This window comes from Vigna unguiculata, chromosome 8 (assembly GCF_037176805.1).
Source record: "Vigna unguiculata cultivar grain cowpea cultivar isolate G323 ecotype 2 chromosome 8, ASM3717680v1, whole genome shotgun sequence".
Taxonomy (NCBI): Eukaryota; Viridiplantae; Streptophyta; class Magnoliopsida; order Fabales; family Fabaceae; genus Vigna; species Vigna unguiculata.
In genome coordinates, this window is record NC_140799.1 from 37,319,286 (window position 1) to 37,341,231 (window position 21,946).

The following is a 21,946-nucleotide window of genomic DNA, read 5'->3' on the forward strand; positions in this document are numbered from 1 at the left end:
TTTTTTTTTTTTTTATCAAATCTAATTTTATCCAAGTTGGAGTTATCCGTATATATAGAAATTAATAGTTTGTGCATAGATCATGGAGTATGCAGGTTACTTTACATAATTTGTTTAAGTTAAAAAGTTTATGATTAGTGAGGTCATACCAATTAATCTGATCAGTGCATGAGAACCATTATGATTTCAATAACAATTATCCGAGTCATGCATGGAAATTAAGTCAAGTAGATGAAGACAGCTTAAAAAAATGGTATTTATAAGACGGAACATAAAATAACATAAAGTCACCCATCACGTTAAAGAAGAGAATCCCATAAAGGGAGTGGAATGTGAATAATGTTAGTGGAGTCCAACTATAGCGTACATAATGCATAAAATACAAAACTATACAAAATATCTATTCATATCAATGCTAAACTTTGCTAAATTATCCACACAAAATACAGAAAAGCTTCATTAGGAAGATGCTCAGCACAAAGCCTTCGTTACTTTTATAGTATGAAAACTGATAATCAAATCAAAGCAAAGCAAAGTGTATGAAAACTGATAATCAAATCAAAGCAAAGCAAAAGTGTCTGAGATAAAGAGAAAAACTATCTGAACTTTAAACCAAAAATGAATGCACTACAACAATTGAATACATTTATCCGATGATATATATGCACATGTGGTCGTGTGTACAAATATATATATTGCCTGAAAAGAGAAACATGTGCGAATTTTTGAAACCTTCTCGCCCTGAACCTCCGAGTCTCTTTCTTTTCTCAAGTCAACGTGGTCATGGTTTCTGCATAATATATTAATGCAATGTGAAAACTAGTCAGAGAACCAGATGCTACACTCACTATGCGTGTTTTCTGTATGTGACTCTCTGACAAAGTGGACCATACAAGTAGAGTCGTTGAATTTATATGAATATGTGAAAAAAAATATTGATTGATGTAAATCTAGCAGACAAAGTTAAATCCTAAATCAGTTTCATTTTGCTTATGCTGACGAGGGATTCTATTGGTCAATAAATCTAATAATGCATAACTATTTCATGCGGTATGTATATATGTTCTAAACTTGGCTGAACACAACTTAGATTATCAATTCTGCAAGTTGTGTCTGACGAATTTTAAATGCTTACTAAATGGCCCTTTTAAAACCAGTGGTTGTGTGATCAACAATTCGTTAACTTTTTATCTATGTTAAATATTTGGAGGAAGAGTTACGCCAAAGAAAAATAATGATCTTAAAACTCTTAAACAGTATGAACATTTATATTCCACCAGTTACGTACTTTGAAGGCAGAAAAGGAGCAGTTAGCGGAGAAGGTAAGAAGATTCTTAGAAGGTTCTTGCTTTTTACTCTCAGTGTGAGCCTCAGTCCACATAATATAAATGCATGCTTTGTTCCATAATCTCAGAGTCTGAAACACTTCAGAGGAACACACTGAGAGGCCCAACGAATGGGAAACAGCATGGCAACCCACAACAAATACCAAAGTTTCTTGTTCTTTATCAGAAAGTTCAAGGTCATAGAGCCAGATCCACCTCAGGACCTTGAGGAGGCGTTTTCAAAGTTCACAGGAGGAGGGTCCCACATGTCCGTGGAGCAGCTCCACCGTTTCATGGTGGAGCACCAGGGTGAAGAGCACCACACCTTATCGGATTCGGAAAAAGTTTTTGAGAGGGTTTTGCAGGAGAGAAACACATGTCAAGAAACTGTTAAGGTTGATCACCACAGAGAACATGAGATCACCCTGGATGAACTCTTTCGATTTTTGCTTCATAATGATTTCAATGGTCCCTTGAAAACTCAGGTAAGCTCTTCACCATGGGAAAGAGAACGTCTTTGGGTTCTTGAATTATATCTGTGAGTGTATTTCAAATCCAGTTTTATACCCAAAAGACTGATTTCAATCTATACATTAGTTTACTGGAAAAACTTACTGCATAAAAGTTTCATCTTTGCTTCCTGCTCTTCTTTCTTGTGTTTTGGTTTTAGCTGCTAAAATCATACAATTGATGCGATTCTAGGTACATCATGATATGGGTGCTCCATTGTCACATTATTTCATATATACAGGCCACAACTCCTATTTGAAAGGGAATCAACTCATCGGTGATTGCAGTGAAGTGCCAATCATAGAGGCTTTGAAAAGAGGAGTGCGTGTTATAGAACTCGATCTATGGCCAACCTACAATAAGGATGATATTAAAGTAGACCATGGATGGTACATGAAATTAATTATCAAGTTCGTTCATACTTATTTGATTTTTTCTTTATCTCTTCAATGGAATCAATGCAGGACTTTTACCAACCCTGTCTCAGTGGTGAAATGTCTAGAGTGCATAAAGGAATATGCTTTTGTTGCATCTCAGTACCCTGTGATCATAACCATAGAAGACCATCTTACAACAGATCTTCGAGCTGAATTTGTAGAAGTAAGCATCCAATTTCACTGATGAATGGTGATACTATTCTGTTTTACTTTTTCCTTTTGTTATCGTGGTTTCATGGCTTGCAGTTGGTGACTCAAATATTTGGGGAAGTGCTTTATTACCCTGGGGAAGAGTGCTGCTTAACAGAATTCCCTTCACCAGAATCACTGAAAAACCGAGTTATTATATCCACCAAACCCCCAAGAGAACGTTTTGAGTCCAACCAAATCAAGGACAATGGCAACCGTTCTATGCTTAACGAAAGCGAATCATCTGAAGAGGAATCATTCCGAAATGCATCTCCAAACTCCAGCAGGAACGAAGTAGAGACTGAGGACACAGTGAGACAAAGATATCTGCATTCATAGTTTTTAAGTAAAATCTAGAATTTTATTGAAGTACTCGTGAAATTGTCTTGCAATGTTACTTTGATTGTCAATGGAGACAATTTTTAATTATTTACATGTTAAAATATCAAATTTAAGCTCTAAAAGTATTAAGTTTTGATGGCTTATGTTACTTTTTTTGTGTGTAGCAGAATGGCAGTGATCGTGATGAGGGAAGCTTAAGTACAAGCGAATATGACCACAAACCATACTTGGAGTGTTCACCTGATTACAAAACCATAATTACTATCCATAACAGGAAACTGAAGGGTTCCCTGAAGGATAAATTGAGAACTGAAGGTGAAGTTAGACGCATAAGTTGGAGTGAGAATACTCTTGAAAAGGCTTCAGAATCTCATGGAGCAGACATTCTTAGGTAAGTCATTCTTACAGAAAAAGTAGTCCAAACAAACTTAACCTGTGTATAAACTATTTATCGACTTGCCGAGAAATTTATTTTCTCTTAAAAGTATTTACTGTGAAAATGTATCCAAACATGTCCCTAGTTTATGGTTTCAGCTACAAGGAGGAATTTCATTACACATCTTTTCTTGTTATTGTCTTCAACAGTTAACACCTATACTAGGCCTACATAGTTATCCTGTGACTCGCCTGATTCAAGCTTTTACTCTTCCCAGATTCACACAGAAAAATATCCTCAGGGTTTACCCGAGTGCAATGCGTGTCAAATCCACAAATTTCAAGCCACATATTGGGTGGATGTATGGGGTTCAGATGGTGGCATTCAATATGCAGGTTAGGAACTATGAAATAAATGAAAGTTTTTTTGATTTTGGAATTTTTAGTGTAAGGCTTCTTGTGTTTTCATGCAGTAATAGTGGGTAACCTTGTGAAACCTGAATCACATTTTTCAGCTGTTTTCTGTTGTGGACCAATCAATATGCATGCTGAAAATTGAATGGTTTTATTAGTAAATATATGTCTAATACAACATTATCAAGATTCAAATGAATCAATCTTGAATCCTTCTCCTAGAAATAGGTGATACTTTGTCCAATTAAAAGTATTGTGCCTCGAAGATTATTTCAGAAACATGTGCATTTAAGTTCATTTGCATGTTGCCTATGCCAGGAATTCTAACCTTCTACAGTTCTACCATTTTTCTTCCCAAACAGGGCCATGGCAAATCGCTCTGGTTGATGCAGGGGATGTTCAGGGCAAATGGAGGATGTGGTTATGTAAAGAAGCCTCAAATTCTAATGCAGAAGCATCACTGTGACAATGAGTTTGATCCTACAAGGATACAGTCGGTAAAGAAGACATTAAAGGTAAGCATCTATCATTCAATCATACAATACAGATTCTTTTGTTAGGTGACATTGTAATGCTATGTTGTCATGTCTAATAACAGGTCAAAGTATACATGGGACATGGATGGAGCTCAGATTTCAGTCCTACACACTTTGATAAGTGCTCTCCCCCAGACTTCTTCACTAAGGTCAGTTAAACAACAGTTCTCAGTAAACATAGAAGGTCTAATCTTAATTATTTTCACCCCATAAAAGGAAGAAACAAAAGTATTTTTGTGTGTGAATTGTGTAACAGATCCGAATTATTGGAATGCCTGGTGATGTTGCCAAGAACAAAACAAAGGTCATCATGGACAACTGGTTTCCTGTTTGGAATGAAGAATTTGAGTTCTGTTTAAGTGTTCCAGAGCTTGCAATGCTTCTGATCCAAGTAAAGGACAAAGATCAAGGAAAGGATGACTTTGCTGGGCAGACATGTTTACCAGTGTCAGAATTGAAACATGGATTTCGCTCAGTGCCTTTATACAACAAAAAGGGAGAGAAATATAAATCTGTGAAGCTGTTGATGCGATTTCAGCTTCAATGAATTGTAGAGAATAGAGATCACTCTTCTCTAACAAATACATTCTTATTACTAAAAACTTGAATGTAAAGTTTTAAGTAATCGGGGTTAGAAAGGGTCATTCTATAAATAAATCCTTAAATTAAATTTATTTTATGAGACAATGTTGGTTTTCACTTGAATCCCAATTGAAAGCAAAAAATTGGAGAAAAAGTTAATTTTATTTAAAAGGAAAATAAACGGAAGTTGAAGTTAATATAAAGAGCAAAATATAGGAGCATAAAAGTGTGGCTAAAGTGTAAACGGTGCATCCCTGTTAAATCGCATGCCATTTATGGGACTTCTCTGTCTCTCAAAATTCCCAAATCCAAACTTTCATCATTAATCCATTTATATTTCATACGCATCGAATCCTTCATCTTCTTCTTTCTTCCCTCCGTCAAATCCTGCACTGCATGCAACAATGGCCAGCGTCACCTACGGCTACGGCTACAAAATGTTCAAGTACTTCAACAAAACCTACGCCCTCTCCGAGCAGACCCCTCCGCCGGACGTCAAGGACGCATTCTCCCTCTTCGCCGAAGGCGCGGACTTCATGTCCGCCGACCAGCTCCTCCGCTTTCTGCACGAACACCAACTCGAATTGGACTACACCGCAGAGGATTCCAACCGCGTCATCGAAACCTTCATGCAATCGCGGACAGAAAACGCCGAATGCGACTCCGACAACAACGGTCTAACGCTCGACGAGTTCTTCCGCTTCTTGTTCCTCGTCGATTTCAACGATGCCCTCAAATCTAAGGTCCCTCTCTCCACCCTCTCCAAAACACGTGCACCAAAAAAAAAAAACGTTTTTGTCTTAGCTTCTTTCTTTTCCTTTTAATATTATCATTTTGTCACGTTGTTTGTTAGCTTTTTGTTATGTTGAGTTTTTCAAGAACAGGGTTTGATTAAACTAATTAGGTTTTAATTAAGATTTTAATGCCCGTATCTTCGTCAACTTTCACATCAATTAGTTTCTAAGCGTTACCTTCTGTAACAGTTTACAATGTGAGGAAACAACCATAAAACAGTAACAAGAAATGCTAAAACATGAAAACTAGTATTAGACTAAAATGAAAAGTTGGAGTAGGTATTCGGAGAAAGGGATTAATTAAACCAAACCATTAACCAATGTAATATAAAAAAGTTTATAGAAATTTTAAATGCTTTAACAAGGATTAATTTGATTTTTATATGAAATAAAACTATCGATTTGGAAGATACATTCGTTTGAAATTACTTTTGAGAAAAAAATTCACAGAGAAAGCAGCATGTTCAAGGGATTATTGTTTGTTAGGTGAAAGCTTTAATAAGGGCAGTGGTAGTCACAAAGATATCTGTATGTTCGGTTGGATTATTCAATGTTGTACTAATTTGTTTATTGTCAGATTTCGACGTATCGTAATTATTTACCTTCTTTGTACTGGACAAAGGCGAGGAAAAGAAAAGGAGAAATGAAAAAGCCCATATAACAAGAAATGAGGGACCCGTTTTTATTAAGTTTTTAAGAGACATAGGACTTAGCTTTCAAACCATTGCTCTGATACCTTTCATTTCAACTGACACAAATTCAAATTAAAGGTGTGAACTTATATATCACATTATGGAGCCGTCCTAGGGGAGATAGTTAATTTAATCATAGCTTTTAAACAAATTAAAATAAATACTCTGTAAATATTTATATTTATTTCATGTACATATTATTATTAAAATGTAATTTAGTTTCTCTTCTTGCCAAAAAAATGGATGTCCAATCAATTTGATCATCGTTTGAACATTCAAAATGTTCTCCCATTTTTTTTGGCACGTGCTTTTTTTATCTTATCTTCCTTGATCTCTTTGTCTTTTTGATCTCTTTAACACTTTCTTAACATGTTTAATGCACTCATTCTATTTTTGTTATCCGATTAGTTTCTTTAATCTATTTTACCTTCTATGTGGCATTCTAAATCAATCTACTCTTTCTTCTCATAACATATCTGATTGGACCGACTGATTGAACCTAACACCAGAGAGTCTCCAACTTTTAACTCTTCGGAGCGTTAATGATAGAAAGAAAAAGAGTTCAAAATAACTTATTTAAAAAAAGACAGATTGAGTGGACCAATAACTACAATTTATGTACTTTATTATTAAAATGCAATTGAAATTGTAAAGATTAAATTGTACGTTAATAATATATAGAAATATATTTAAAGTGAAAAATTAATGTGAATGATGAAAGCTAACTTTAAGATAGATTTATTTATTTATATAATTTAAGGACTAATGGAATATATATATATATATATATATATATATATATATATATATATATATATATATTCACCCGAAAAAAACTATGTATTTACACATTTGCCAGATATTGACAAATAACATATAGTATTTCCATTTTAAAAATACCATTTCTTATGGGAAAAACACAAATTATATTTTGAAAAAAATGCTTGATTATTAGAAAATCTCTAAAGATGTTTTTTTGACTGAAATTTCTCTTTCTTTAATTAAAACTTCCAAAACAAAGGGCCAAAACAACTGAAAAAAAGTGACTTTTACGAGCTCGAAACAGCAGTGCTTCTCTTTGTATGTGCATGTACAAAATTTGTAGTGATATTTGTCTGTGTCATAATATTGACGTCAATAGTTCAACTAGAGCAAGAGTGCCTAACTTTGTATTAAAGTTTTACAGTTACATGTGGGTTTCTGATTGACATTTACTTATAATGATCATGTATGGATTGGTGACTAAAATTTAATCATCTATACTCTCATTCGTTAATGCCAAGTTATGATGACACAAAAAAATTGAGTATATACCTAGTCTGTAGTGTTGTTATTTTAAGGAAATTGTTTTGTCTCTTCTTGACTATTTGAATTTTGTAATGACAGGTACATCAAGATATGAATGCTCCGTTGTCACATTATTTCATATATACAGGGCACAATTCTTATCTGACTGGGAATCAGCTGAGCAGCGATTGCAGTGATGTGCCAATAATAAAGGCTTTGCAACTAGGTGTGCGAGTAATTGAACTAGATTTATGGCCAAATTCAACTAGAGATGATATCGACGTCGTTCATGGAAGGTGCTGCTCTGGAGTTCAGTCTTGTATAGCTCTAGATGACTATTTTTCATCGTGTTCTGATCTATTTTTATACATTTCAGACATTCATGGTGCAAATTATATAATCATCTGCTTTGGAACATTTTCTGATATATTTCAGGACACTTACTGCTCCTGTCTCACTTATCCAGTGTTTGAAGTCCATAAAAGAGTATGCTTTTGTTAAATCTGAGTACCCACTAATTATAACTTTAGAAGACCACCTTACACCACCTCTTCAAGCTAAAGTTGCAGAGGTAAGGTCCATTGTTAACCCCTTCCCAACACACAAAGAACCTTACTTCCAAGCTAGGCATTGAACGCAAATTTAATCTTATTTGCAGATGGTAGCTCAAGTATTTGGAGATATGCTATACTACCCTGAGACGGATCTTCTCACAGAATTTCCCACACCAGAGTCGGTGAAAGGTCGAATTCTTATATCAACCAAACCACCAAAAGAATATCTTGAATCCAAGCAATTCAAGGATAGTGACAGTGAGAGGGAATCAACTGAAGAATTATCGCCATGCATTATCCCTGAATTGGAAGCTGCTGCTGCTGCTGCTGTTGCAGCTGCTGAGAAGGTGAGCGTAAAGACGGATTTGTTTCTTGTTGGATTTACATTTATAAGCTCTGCATGCTTATGTAATCTTTTTCCCCTCTAACCGGATAGCCCAATGGAAATGATCTTGATGAGGAAAGCTTGAATGCCCGTGATAAAAAACCAGACCAGCAGGGTGCACCAGAGTACAAACGTTTAATTACAATCCATGCTGGGAAGCCAAAGGGTCCTGTAAAGGATCACTTAAATGTTGTTGGGGGTGTAAAGCGCTTGAGCTTGAGCGAGCAGGAACTTGAAAGAGCTTCTACCACTTATGGATCTGATATTGTTAGGTATCCTACGTAGTACATAGTACTGCTAACTGCATATATATAACTAACTACTCTTTACAGTTGAAAGCCTCTCAAATAATGTGGTTGCATTTTATGCTTCCAGGTTTACACAGAAGAATATTATCAGGGTGTATCCAAAGGGAACACGTGTTAACTCCTCAAATTACAGGCCACATATAGGATGGATTTACGGAGCTCAGATGGTGGCATTTAACATGCAGGTTAGGGATTTATGACCAAGGTCGTTTCAAGTAGAAGGCTTATCCTAGTCTTTTCTATTTGTAGTCTTTATGTACTCTACCGCAAATGGTCCATGTGCAAATTGTTATTGTACAGTTCATCTATTAGAATACTTGTATGTTTAGGAAACTGGTGAATGATGGCTGCATCCTCAGGCTAATTTCTTTTGGTGCAATGTTGATGCATGACTATTATTTTTAGGTTGTTGTGCCCATATATATTTAATTCGATGCTGTACAGTGTACACTATTTCAATGCTATGTGGATTTTTGAAATTTTTCTCAGTAAGGTATTTTGTTAATAGTCATATGCCAGTGACTAGTGTATGGTCTAATTTTTTATTTGTTTTTATGCATCATTTGATGCTAACATTTTAGCATGTAATTTTCTGTACCAGGGGCATGGAAAATCACTCTGGTTTATGCAAGGAATGTTTAGATCGAATGGCGGCTGTGGTTATGTGAAAAAACCTTCATTTCTGATAGAACAAGGCCCAGATGATGAGGTTTTTGATCCTAAAAAACCAATGCCAGTGCAAAAGACATTGACGGTAAGATACTATTTCGAAAGGTAACCAATTGATTTGGTGACATACTTTAAACTTCGCCCCTGTCAACCTATAGGTAAAAGTGTACATGGGAAACGGGTGGAGCACAGATTTCAGTAAAACACACTTCGATGCATTCTCTCCGCCGGACTTTTACACAAAGGTGAGTTCGATATTTTTGCTAGTATTGCAGATTAGGGTATGTAATCTGTCAGTAGATGGACACTTTACGATGATACTATTTTTGTTATTAATCGTGTTTCAATATTGATTGATACCCTCCAACTAGTGATTGGGATGACCATTGTTAATATAACTGTTAAACCCTTCAACTTTTTATACCATCTCATAAGTGCATTTCACCATATGTATGGGTTTATATATATACCTTGAAGAGAAGACTGTACTGTACAGTTTCAAGATTGAGTAAAAATTATAATCAGAAACCCCTTTTGTCGGTAATGACTAGAATTTAAAGAGCAAATTGTGTAATGGAGTTGTCAATGGTGAAAATGAGAGAAGCAAAAATACGTTATACTTATTATAGAATTACTTTATGTAACAGGTTTGCATTGTTGGAGTACCTGCTGATAACATGAATAAGAAGACCAGGATAATTCAAGATGATTGGTTTCCCGTTTGGGATGAAGAGTTTGAATTTCCTTTGTGTGTTCCAGAACTAGCTTTACTCTGGATAGAGGTTCGAGAGTACGATAAGCATGAAAAGGATGACTTTGGCGGCCAATCATGTTTACCAATCTCTGAGCTAAGATCTGGTTTCCGGGTAGTCCCTCTATTTGATGAGAAGGGCGAGCAATTAAAATCTGTAAAGCTTTTAATGCGGTTTCAGTTCAAATAAACTACAACATTAGCCATTCCTTTTAGGCATGTAACATGGTTTCATATTCCTAGGTGGTTTTTCTTTTTACTAGTGACTAGGTTCATCCAGAAAGATTGTTGTAACTATAGATTATCTTCATCTCTAACTGCTTGAAACAATATTATGAGCTTAAGAATTCATCTAACTTATTTTCTTCACCTTCAGCACAACGCAAACATTTTAGCACCATGCAATTTTTTTACACATTAGTGTGTACATCATGTGGTGAGAGTCATGTAAGTTTTAAGGTGTATGCTGATTGAACATGAGACCAGAAAAACATCATACAGATATGAGAATTTGATGTCATACCCTCACAATGATGTTGATAAATAAATCAGTTGACAGATGTTTGTCAACACAGCCACACAAGAGGTGGCACATGCCACCTTTCTACTGACACAGACACAGCAGAGTCAAGTATATGTTAGGTTTAATTGGTCGGATGATATCCACTTTTGTTCAGATATATCAGTTTGGTACCCGTTTTTAAAAATGTGTTAATCTAATCCCAACTTTTGAAAAAGTGTCTTAATCAAGTCCGTTCAAACAAAAATTACTAAAGTCGTTAACTTAATTCGTGACTTCTACCACTAAATTTTGATATAAATATCAATACTTAGTAAGTCATTTTAAATATCAATACTGTTAATGGTGTTAATAATTTTTTTGCTGAAAAGGACCTAATTGAGACATTTTTTAAAAAATTGAGACTCAATTGACATCTTTTAAAAACGGATATTAAACTGACACATCTAAACGAAAGTGGGTACCATTTGATTAATTAAACCTATATGTTAGTTAGTGCATGTGTCTCATCACAATTCATCCATTCATTCAACCTGCAACTCTTTTGAAGGAGACCCTTGCTTTGTCCTTTGAATTTGGATAACGAACACTAATGTGTTGTCTGATAAATTTGTTTGGAAAAGATATTTTGGCACACTTTTTACATAGCTTTTGTGGTTTTTTTAAAATCAATTTTAAATAAAAAAAATTTCGGTTATTGACGAAGTGCCTTTTTTGTTGGTTTGGTTGTGTTGGTCAATGACATGTCAATATATGTACTCTGTGATGTTATTAAAAGTCATGCCTCATTTCTCTATTGACGAGCACTTACAAAAGGATTAGTAGCAATTGTTCATAACATTAACCAGGAGTGATTGTTATGTGCGAACTTGAAAAATAACCTACGAGTCATAATTTTCATGTCAATAAATTTTTCGTTAGTTTACACAAGTGTATAAAAGAAACTGTTCAAATAGGTTGACCATTAATTACATTCAAACTGTTTGACTGTCCCTACCGTTTTCATGAGCTTATTTATTGATATCCTAGTGGAGAAATATAAATTGCAGCAAACTGAAAAAAAAAAACTCAAAAATCAATTAAACCCTTCTTGCCCTTCTACCGTAATCCATGGCCGCCAGTGGGAGTGAACCTCCCACAGCAATTCTATGGAAGTTCACTATTTATACATATCGGAACAAGTATGTTATTTTACATCTTCATTCCATTATTTCATATCATATATGTAACGTTGTTAACCTATTTTGCTGTTAAATTGTAGACATTTAATTATGTTGATAGTCACTTTGTTGCATTTGAAGACGAACTAGGTCCAACTTGTACTTGGTGGACAACAAATGTCAAACACACCATGTTACCTATACCATGGATACAAAATAAATCCAAGAATCATAAACGGTTGGACACAATTCAAGACCTTATACCACATGCTATGGGACTCAGATAATTTTGATATGTGGGTAATTGTTATTTTGAAATAACAGTTTTTACATGAAGTTGTTAACATGTCTCTTCGTTGTTAAATTGACACAATCTCAAAGTTAAGGAAGTCATTTTATATGTTTTCCTTTATTTGTGTAAGGAATGATAAGAAAGTGTTAATTTTTTTTTACTCCAAATACAACACACAGTGGCATTACTTAAAAATATTCGTTTTCTTATTCATGCAGAACTTGTAAACTACTTTTACAAACTTTATAAGAAGTAAATGAATCAATGAGATTGTTCTTCTAGCAACGAAGACTGGAATTTAGTCCAAACTCTTGTTTCACGAAGGGCGACAAAGATTGGGAAAGGTTGAAACAATTCTCCAATTAAAATGACTTGAAGGAAGGAGATAATGTGGTGTTTGAAGTGGAGAGCAAAGGAATCAATCCTATTATTGAAGTTTATATCGATGATTTTTTTTTTATGTTGTTGAGTCTATTTCATTATTAACCTTTGATGTTTAATTTCATGTGAGAGAATTTAATAGGCCAGTATTTAAGATGTATTATGTTGTATTTAAGATGAATGTGACTATACTTGACAAATAACAAAGTTAAGTACTTCCATTAGGTAATTGCTTTGAAAAAAAAAAAAAAGTCTTACAAGTTATGATAATTAATTGGCACATACTACAAAAATAATTGATGAATAGCTTAAGAATTTTTGTACAAGTTGAAGTACCAAAACTTGTGGGACTCTTTTATTCAAATCAATGACCCAATAGAAGTACTTAACCTTGTTATATGTCAGTTATAGTCACATTAACCTTAAATTCAACAAATATAACATAATAGATCTTAAATATTTTTTTCTAATAAGTTATCCCACATGAAATTAAATATCAAACCTTATGTAGTGAAAATAGACTCAAGAACATAAAAAAAAACATTCATTGATAAAATTTCAATAATAGGATTGGTTCCTTCGTTGTCCACTTAAAACACAACATTAGCTTCTTCCTTCAAGTCATTCTCTTTGCAGGATTCCTTTCGACCTATTTGAACTTTGTCGACCTTTGTGAATTTGACAATGAACTCCAATCTTTGTTGTTAGAATAACAACCTTATTGATTCCTTTACTTATTATCAAGTTTTCAAAAAGTAGTATGCTAGTTCTGCACAAATGAGAAAGCAAATGTTCTTCAAAATTAAAATTTTCTTATCATTCCTTACACAAACGAAGGAAGACATATCAAATGACTTCCTTGGTTTTGAGATAGTGTCAACTTTACAACGAAGAAATATGTTTCGAGCTCTCTAGTTGCTCGTCGGATGAAGACCTTCATAATTTGTGATTTTCAATTCCCTACAAAAACTGTTATTTTGAAATAACACTTATCCAATATCGAAATTGTATATGTGAGTTCCATAGCATGTTCTATGTAGTCCTCGGTTATGTTTAGCCATTTATGATTCTTGAATTTATTTATTTTTTTGTATCCATGTTGTAGGTAACATAGTGTGTTTGACGTTTATTGTTCACCAAGTACCAATTTGAGCCCAGTTTGTCTTCAAATGCAGTAATGAAGTGATAATCGACATAACCAAATGTCTACAATTAATCACAAAATAGACTAACAAAATTAAATATATGATATGAAAAAATGGAATGAAGGTGTAAAATATTAAACATATTTGTTCCGATAGGTGTATGGTAGTGAGCTTCCACAAGATTGTTGTGACAGGTTCACTACAACCATCGAGTACTATAAAAGGGTTTAATTAATTTTTGAAAAAGAATGGGTCCTTTTTTCAGTTTTCTGTAATTTATATTTTCCCACAAGGACATCAATAATAAGGCTCATGCAAACGGAGTCGAAACGTTTGTATGTAATCTCAATGTTCAACCTATTTCAACCGTTTTTTTGACACTTGTGTATAGTACCCAGTTTCACATTGAATGATTCGTAACTATTGTGCATCATAAAATCACATTAAATTTGACAAAACTATTCAATGACTAGACAACAAATTAATTATTAATATTTCATAAAATTAACAAAAAAATTATTGACATGAAAATTATGACTTGTAGGTTAGTTTTCATGTTCGCAATTAATAGTCACTGTTAGTTAATGTTATGAACAATGTGGGGTGAAGGAAACACGTATTTCTTTTATTAAACATAGTTAGAGAGTGACATAGGAAAAAAGATACAATGGACTCTTACTAAATGGAAAATTATACTTTTGCCACCATCATTTTCTTTTACTTTCACTTTACAATCCCTTTTAATGATAAAAGTAAATAGAAATAAACTTTTTATAGTATCTTCACACCATTTGTTAATTAAGGGCTATAGAAAATTACATTTGCAATACTTTTGTTTTCTGCGTTACATAAGATTTATAGTTTAATATATTAGACATGCTATCTCTTTCATTTGATTCTCTCTTTTTTTCACTTTAGAGATGTTTATGAACTCGAGTGTACGAATCTTAATACATCACTAGATTAAATCAGAAAAACAAAATATATATGGGGTGTCATCATATATTTCTCAAATTTTGATTTTATTATGTGATTGTTGTAAATTTTGGAACACGTTATTTTCAAGGAAAATGGTTTTTTTTTATATAATCATATAATAAATAACATTCTATTATAATTTAAGAACTTTTTATAATAATTAATGTGACATTTTTCATAATTTTATAACTAATCCGTTTATAAATCAATAATTCCATATACCGTTCCACAGGCTATTTTCGTTTTCACGAGTGATATGAAATTTTGTTATAATTAGATTGAGAAGATTGTTTTCATATGATTTGATTTGAAAAATCAATTCGACTTTCTAATTGCTAAGTGTCATAATTTCATTAGTCAAGACCATGTATAATGGCGATAGTTTCATCAATCAAGACATTACATAAACATAAAGAGGCACTCCCAAACCACACAATAATTTATCATGTACAACCAATAATAAGAAAATAAATAAAAGATATTCATGGCCATATAAATTCAAATTAATCATATATTTTCATACATGTTATGTTTGGACATGAGATATTGAAAGAAAAGGAAGGAATAGAAAATCAAGAAAAAATAAATAAAGTTGATTAGCTTGAAAGAAGGAAAAAAAAAACAAAAATAGATGATAAACCCTAATATTTATCCCAATTAGGGATGTTAACGGGGCGGGTAGAGTACGGGTAGTAGCTCCCCCGTACCCTACCTGCTGGATAAATATTTGTCACGTACCCGTACCCATATCTGTCGGGTACCCGTCTATTTTTTTCATATCCGCGGATATCCACGGGTATCCGCGGGTATTTACAAAAATATTTTAAAAAATAAATATTTAACCATAATTAGTGCTTAGATCAACAAGTCTCATTTCTCCGATTGATTCTAGAAAAACAAACAAATAAAAAATCACTACCAATTTATATTGTAGTTTATTTTTGAATAAAATATTAAAGAAATTACTAACTTCATCAATGTCCACCTCTTGCAACATTGTATAAAGTTTCATGTTGTCCAATTTTAATCTAGAAGAGCCTTAAAACATAAGAAGTTCAGTAAAAATTTCTAACAATCACTTAATTAAAATATCTAAGTAAAAGTGTTAATTTAATTACCTTCCATGTTGGTCCATAACCAGTCTTAGAGACACATCAATATCTCCACAGTATATGGAAGTAATTTACTCATTTGTGGGGTAAGAATCTGACCACCATTATTGGATGAAGACTCAAAATGTTGTTAACTAATATATATATATAAAAGGTAAAGTTTAGCGGGTACGGGTATCCACGGGTACGGATACTATGATACCCGTACCCGCCCTGTTTGATATCCGCGGATAGTGGATATCCATTTTTAATATCCATTTCCTACTCGTTGCAAGTTTTATCCGCGGATACCCGCGGATACGGATTTTTTTGACATCCCTAATCCCAATAGCAAATTATAAGGAGTGTAATATATTTATCAACCTTTCTCAATTTGATATATACTACTAATATTTTTTATGTGTGGTGGTCTATTTGTAGAGTTGTCAAAAGGATTATTCACTTTTTATTCGTTTAAAAAACATTGATTCAATTTCTTTCACAACGTTTTTGCTTCGTATGGATCAAGGGAAAAAGAGTTTATTCAATGTTGTGAGAAAAATAAAGTTACAATTTTTTAAAAATTTGATCAAGTTTTTAAGTATTTTGTGCCCATAAAGTAGGTCAAACCATTTTGTGGTACCCCGATTAATTAAATTTGATTGGATAAACAAGGATAAGATTTTAATCAGTTTGCTCTGATAAACCTTAAATTGAAAACGACGTTATGAACGAATTCCTATAAATTTTCTAACTTTATAATTCTTTCATTTATCGGTATAGACGAAAAAAGAAACCATTTTCTTCTTCTCCTATATTTGTTTTCTTTATTTGTTCTTTTTTTTCATAACATTTGTAATTATTTCAGATGTTTTGTAAACACATTCTTTAATAGACTTCTATTAGTTTTTTAAAATTTGTTTTTTAAATGGTTGAGAATCTAAATATAGTTTAAGAATAATAATAAAAAAGTGGAAAGAAATTAAAATTTTATAAACTTATTATTTTTAAGATTTAGGACTAGAGATAATGGCAAATCTCTTATCTGAGTTAGTTTCATATTCATTAATATTATTCTTAATCAAAAAATCTATTATTGATGTCAAATCGATAATTGAGTGTTGAAAATTTACTAGTTCTGATGAATAAGTACACGTGTGAAGAAACTCATATTTAAAAAAAAAAGGGTTAAATATGTTTTTGGTCCCTTAAGTTTGAGCGAAATTTGGGTTTAGTCCCTCATCAAAACTTTTGACCAATTTAGTCCTTCATCTTCCAAAATGCGTGAATTTAGTCCTTTTAACCAAATTTTGTTAAGTTTATCTGACATTTCAAGTGCATTTCATGATAGTATTTAAATTATTTATACTGTTTGACACATTTTTACTTCAATGTTAACTTAAATACTATCATGAAATGCGCTTAAAACGTCAGATAAACTTAACAAAATTTGGTTAAAAGGACTAAATTCACGCATTTTGAAAGATGAAAGACTAAATTGGTCAAAAGTTTTGATGAGGGACTAATTCCAAATTTCGCTGAAACTTGAGGGACCAAAAACATATTTAACCCAAAAAAAAAGTATTAAAAATTAATATGTGGGTCTAAATCATACATCTTAGTTCTACCATTATTTCTACCAAAAGAAAAGGATCAACTAACAATATTATATCCTTAATTTTAAAGCATATATTATTCCATTCAATGAGGAAAGTTTAATTCAAAAAATTGTTCTTAGTCTTGATTTCGTGATATTTTTTACATTTTCGCTCTTTACTTCTTAATATTTCATCTTTCATTTTATTTCATTATTTTTAGTTGTTATTTACTTTTGTTCAATTCTTTATTGGAAATGTATAATCATAAAACAATCATTACAAGTAAGAATAATTCTTATTAAATTAGGATGAATATAATAGGAATTCTGAACTACACTACACGTAAAGAATATTTTATTTTTATTATTTAGAAACAATTGCTAAAAATTGAAGTACAAAATAGAAATAAAATTTGAGTGATATGATAAGAAAAAATATTCACTATCCTAAATCTTATGATAAAATTCAATTCACATTTGAAAATGAGACCCTTAAAAGTTGCATATAAAAGAAATTGAGTGACATATATGAAAAAAAAAAAAAAACCATTAACATTTTAAGCATTAAGATTATGTTAAATGTGCGGTTTTACGATTTTTGTATGAATAACTCATATTTTATAAGTACTAAATATCTAGTCTATTTTAGTAAAAAAAAAAATCCCTATAACAATAATAATTTTGTGATTTTCTTCAAATTAACCTATCATTAAAAATGAGATTTTAGGTTTAATCTCAATTAAAGAACTTCCGTAAATATATAGGATTGAAAATTCAATATCAAATACGATTAACATAACATTAACTCGTTGATTGTATATATTAGCTGCGATTGGTCGGGTATATGCAGATACTCACATAATTTTTTAGTATCTATGGATATTCATGGTTATCTGCGGATATTTAAAAAAAATAAAAATAAATATTTAACAAAATATTTTAATCGTAAATTCGAATAAAATATAATACATAACATTAATAAATTTTAAATAAAGTCTAAATAACTCATTTAAATAGTGTTGAATAACAATTTAAAAAAAATGATTTTTTTAAAACTAATTGATAAAAAAATAATTCATTCAAAATCAATATGTTAATATTTTAATCATTTTTTTAATTTAAATTAAAGTATAGCGGGTACGGGTATCCACGGGTACGGATACTATGATATCCGTAATCGCCCCCGTTAACATGCGGGTATTAAAAATACATGTACCCGTTACCCGTAGATATCCATTTATAATATTCATTTCCTACCCGTTGCAGGTTTTATCTATAACAAATTTTATTCGTAAATACCCATGTTTACGAATTTTTTTAACATTCCTGTCTCCAATAAAGAAATACAATATTGTTGAGCATCAATAATATCTGAGATAATGATTTCTCCGATTAGATACTTATCAAATCCATGACATTCAAATATAAAACTTTTCTAATTATCTTCTATCAAATAGAACTAAACAATACAATATAATATGTAACAACCATAACATTGTAGTTGTGAACAAAATATCGTAATTCCAAACATCAAATATATTGCAAGCTTAAACATTTATTATACTTGAGAATTTAATGAATCGAAGCAAACAAAATAGTAGGAGCAATGTTTGTTCCCAAGGAACCAAATAATGCTTAAACATTATCTTAAAGCGTTTAAGATAAGAGCTAGAAGATAAAAGAACTACATAGTATTCTCATTTTCATGTTTTGGATTGCAAAAAGCATATGTTTTCAAGAATAAGTTTGTAGTTCTTTTACAAGATATCATATAAAATAATTTGAAGAAGACAACACGAGTAGTTCTGAATTAAAGTAGATTAGGAGAATGTTAGTTTTGTTATTTTAAGAAAAAAAAGTACATATTTATATATTAAAGTTGAAATTTATATATAAGATCCTTGCTTGTTATTTTGGCAAAAAACTTACAAAAGTTAGGGTTAGTTGAATATGCAATGGTGGCACCAAAACCAATATGATCGTACAAAGGGTAGGTGTGATTATTATGACATATCTAATATGGATCATACCAAATTAATTAGCTTTGAAAACAAGGCAATTTACACAATAAATTTACAACGAAGATAAAATTAATTAATGAAGCATGAGTTACAAATGAGATGAGAAGTAGAAAAGTTGGTGTCAAATACTACTTTAAAGAAGAAAAAAAAAAGTTATTGAGATTTTAAGAAATGTAATTAATATTGTATTATTTAAAATTAAGAGAAAATTAAACGTTAAGTATTCCACTAAAAGCACTAAAGTTAAAAGATAGATGACAAAAAGGTTCGTTACAGCTTTGAAATTATTAAAGTGGTGGCTGGGTCAACATTTAGAACAATTGCATGATGCATTAGTGGGACCAAAACAAAAATTAATAATATTTGTGAATTCTAAGTAGCATTTAGAAATATCCATGCAAGACATGTGAATATATACCACACCTACATTTTTCTCTGCTTTATAGATAATGTTGGCACGTTCACAAAATTGTTGGGTCTACATGAAATTGAAGGATCATTGGTGTTCATCAATCATTATTTATTCAGACAAATGTGGACACGCGAAAACCAACAATTATGTCAAAAAATACTTTTAGATTCAAGTAAAAATGAAAAAAAAATTAAAAATAATAATGTGTGACACTGTCAAAATGAAAATTATCTCTATTAAAAATTAAAGTTGACTTATGTTAGGAATTCAAGTGTGAGTCTAAGTCATACATTGATCAGAGAAAGTAGAACACTCCATAAAAATAAAGACTCATAAATTCATTATCTTAATATCTTAGGTTAAGAGTATTGTCAATTCCTTATGTGGTTGGACTCATATCTTATTGATATTATATCTTAAACCCCTCCTTTAGACCTAACAACTTGAAAATTTATCAAATAAAAAATAAGTAAAATAAATAATATATAAATAGAAGAATCTATTATTTTAAGATTTTAGGTTAAGAAAATTAAAGTTTTGATATTTTATATAAATTTGTTTAGAATTTATTGTTATTGATTTTTTTTAATAAAATAGATGAGAAATTCTAAAATCGAAGGATTTTTTTTATAGAAAATATTTCATTAAAAACAAAAGTCTTCTTCCATTATAAAATTACATTTAAGGAATGTTTTCCTCCGAAAAAATCTAACAATTAGATAACTTTTCTAATTAACTCAAGGCATTCAATAATATAATACCAAAATACACACTAGAAAGAAAGTAACATTTGGTGCATGCTAAGATTTCTTGCCAGATTGAGTTTTTTTTCTTTTTTTTTCGGAAATGCCGATGTTGTTGGTTTATTTCTATCTTCAGAATAAAATTTGTACCACCTAAAAAGTTGAAGCACCAGTTTAATTATAATAATGTTATTATGATATTATCACATCACAAGTCAACAAAATTATGTATTGTCTACGTTTTCAAAATATGATATTACCATGTTGTAAAATGAAAAACATAATATTTTCAATAGCTAAAATAGAAAATTTATTCTTTTTAAGAAATAAGTAAAAATATATTATTTATAAAATTAAATAAAATATAAAATATCATAATTAGTGTCAGAAAGCAAAATTAAAAATAGAAGATCAAAATTAATTCAGAAACTTAAAACTTTAAAATAAAGGAAATTAATCAGAAATTAAAATATAATTAATTAAGTCTTATTGAAATACTATATGTACATAAAGAAGAAACGCGTGGGAAGTAGGTGAAAATGGACGGTTAGTTCTATACATTAATTTTATTATTCGAAATATTAAATTAAAACTTTTTGTTTGCATTGATTAAATAAATTTTAGAAAAATTGTAAGACTATTTGATATCTATTAAATAAATTCAATTCAAACATCCAATTATATCCTAATCCAAATTAAACTCTTTTAATTCTAAATCTTAAATAATTCTATTCATGTACCCCAAAATTCCATTCAATAATATTATGACATTTTATAATTGTATTTGATTTTGGAGTAATATTATTGAGTTAAAGTAAAAATATCTGATGATTCTAATTATATATAAAAATTCTTAAAATAATAATTTAGAAAACTTCTTAGACTAACTTCCTTCCTCCTTAGTCGATTAATTTATTATATATATAAAAAGACAAATGATATGAAAAGAAATGTTTGTCTTGTTATTTTATTGGCAAAAGATTTTATTTTATAAACATTCCTTCTTACCTCTTTTATTTGACATTTTCATAAAAATAAACAAATGTAGTTGTCAAATTTAATTTTGTTATAAAATCTATTTCTTTATCAAAGTGGTAAACATTAAAGAAATTGAGCAGGAGGGCCACTTTGACATTTAATGCAATTTATATTTTAATTTCACAACCTTTGGTAATAATATTTTATTAATATATTTCTTACCTTTTTAATATTGATTAAATATTCTCCTTCTCTCTTAGTTGGCATGGTAAATGTGAATATTTTCACTTTTCATGTGAGATCATGAAGAAAAGTGTCACTGTTAAACCTATTTGAGAAACAAAAAAAATTAGTCTTTAATTTTATATATATATATATATATATATATATATATATATATATATATATATATATATATATACACGTATACACACGCCTTTAACAGTGGGTAATTTGAAGAAGTAATAGCGTTGAAGAG

General features: G+C 31.0%; 2 protein-coding genes across 4 annotated transcripts; both read left to right on the top strand.

Annotated features, from left to right (window-relative positions):
- The first annotated feature begins 1,383 nt into the window (after positions 1-1,383).
- On the top strand, positions 1,384-4,833 carry LOC114195335 (phosphoinositide phospholipase C 6-like). Of its 3 annotated transcripts, none has more exons than XM_028085758.2 (9): positions 1,385-1,810; positions 2,028-2,224; positions 2,300-2,435; positions 2,519-2,773; positions 2,968-3,194; positions 3,457-3,574; positions 3,955-4,107; positions 4,191-4,277; positions 4,385-4,833. In XM_028085758.2, the coding sequence occupies exons 1-9, from the start codon at positions 1,457-1,459 to the stop codon at positions 4,673-4,675; spliced, it is 1,818 nt and encodes a 605-aa protein (XP_027941559.2). In that variant the 5' UTR covers positions 1,385-1,456; the 3' UTR covers positions 4,676-4,833. The 3 variants fall into 3 exon arrangements, with proteins under 3 accessions (XP_027941562.2, XP_027941559.2, XP_027941561.2); XM_028085760.2 differs by having other exon boundaries at positions 1,387-1,810; positions 2,971-3,194; XM_028085761.2 differs by lacking the exon at positions 2,519-2,773 and having other exon boundaries at positions 1,384-1,810; positions 2,971-3,194.
- Positions 4,834-4,880: 47 nt separating this feature from the next.
- On the top strand, positions 4,881-10,517 carry LOC114195337 (phosphoinositide phospholipase C 6-like). Its single transcript, XM_028085762.2, has 9 exons — positions 4,881-5,453; positions 7,583-7,779; positions 7,919-8,054; positions 8,142-8,384; positions 8,474-8,694; positions 8,798-8,915; positions 9,332-9,484; positions 9,558-9,644; positions 10,047-10,517. The coding sequence occupies exons 1-9, from the start codon at positions 5,115-5,117 to the stop codon at positions 10,338-10,340; spliced, it is 1,788 nt and encodes a 595-aa protein (XP_027941563.1). The 5' UTR covers positions 4,881-5,114; the 3' UTR covers positions 10,341-10,517.
- Positions 10,518-21,946: the final 11,429 nt, after the last annotated feature.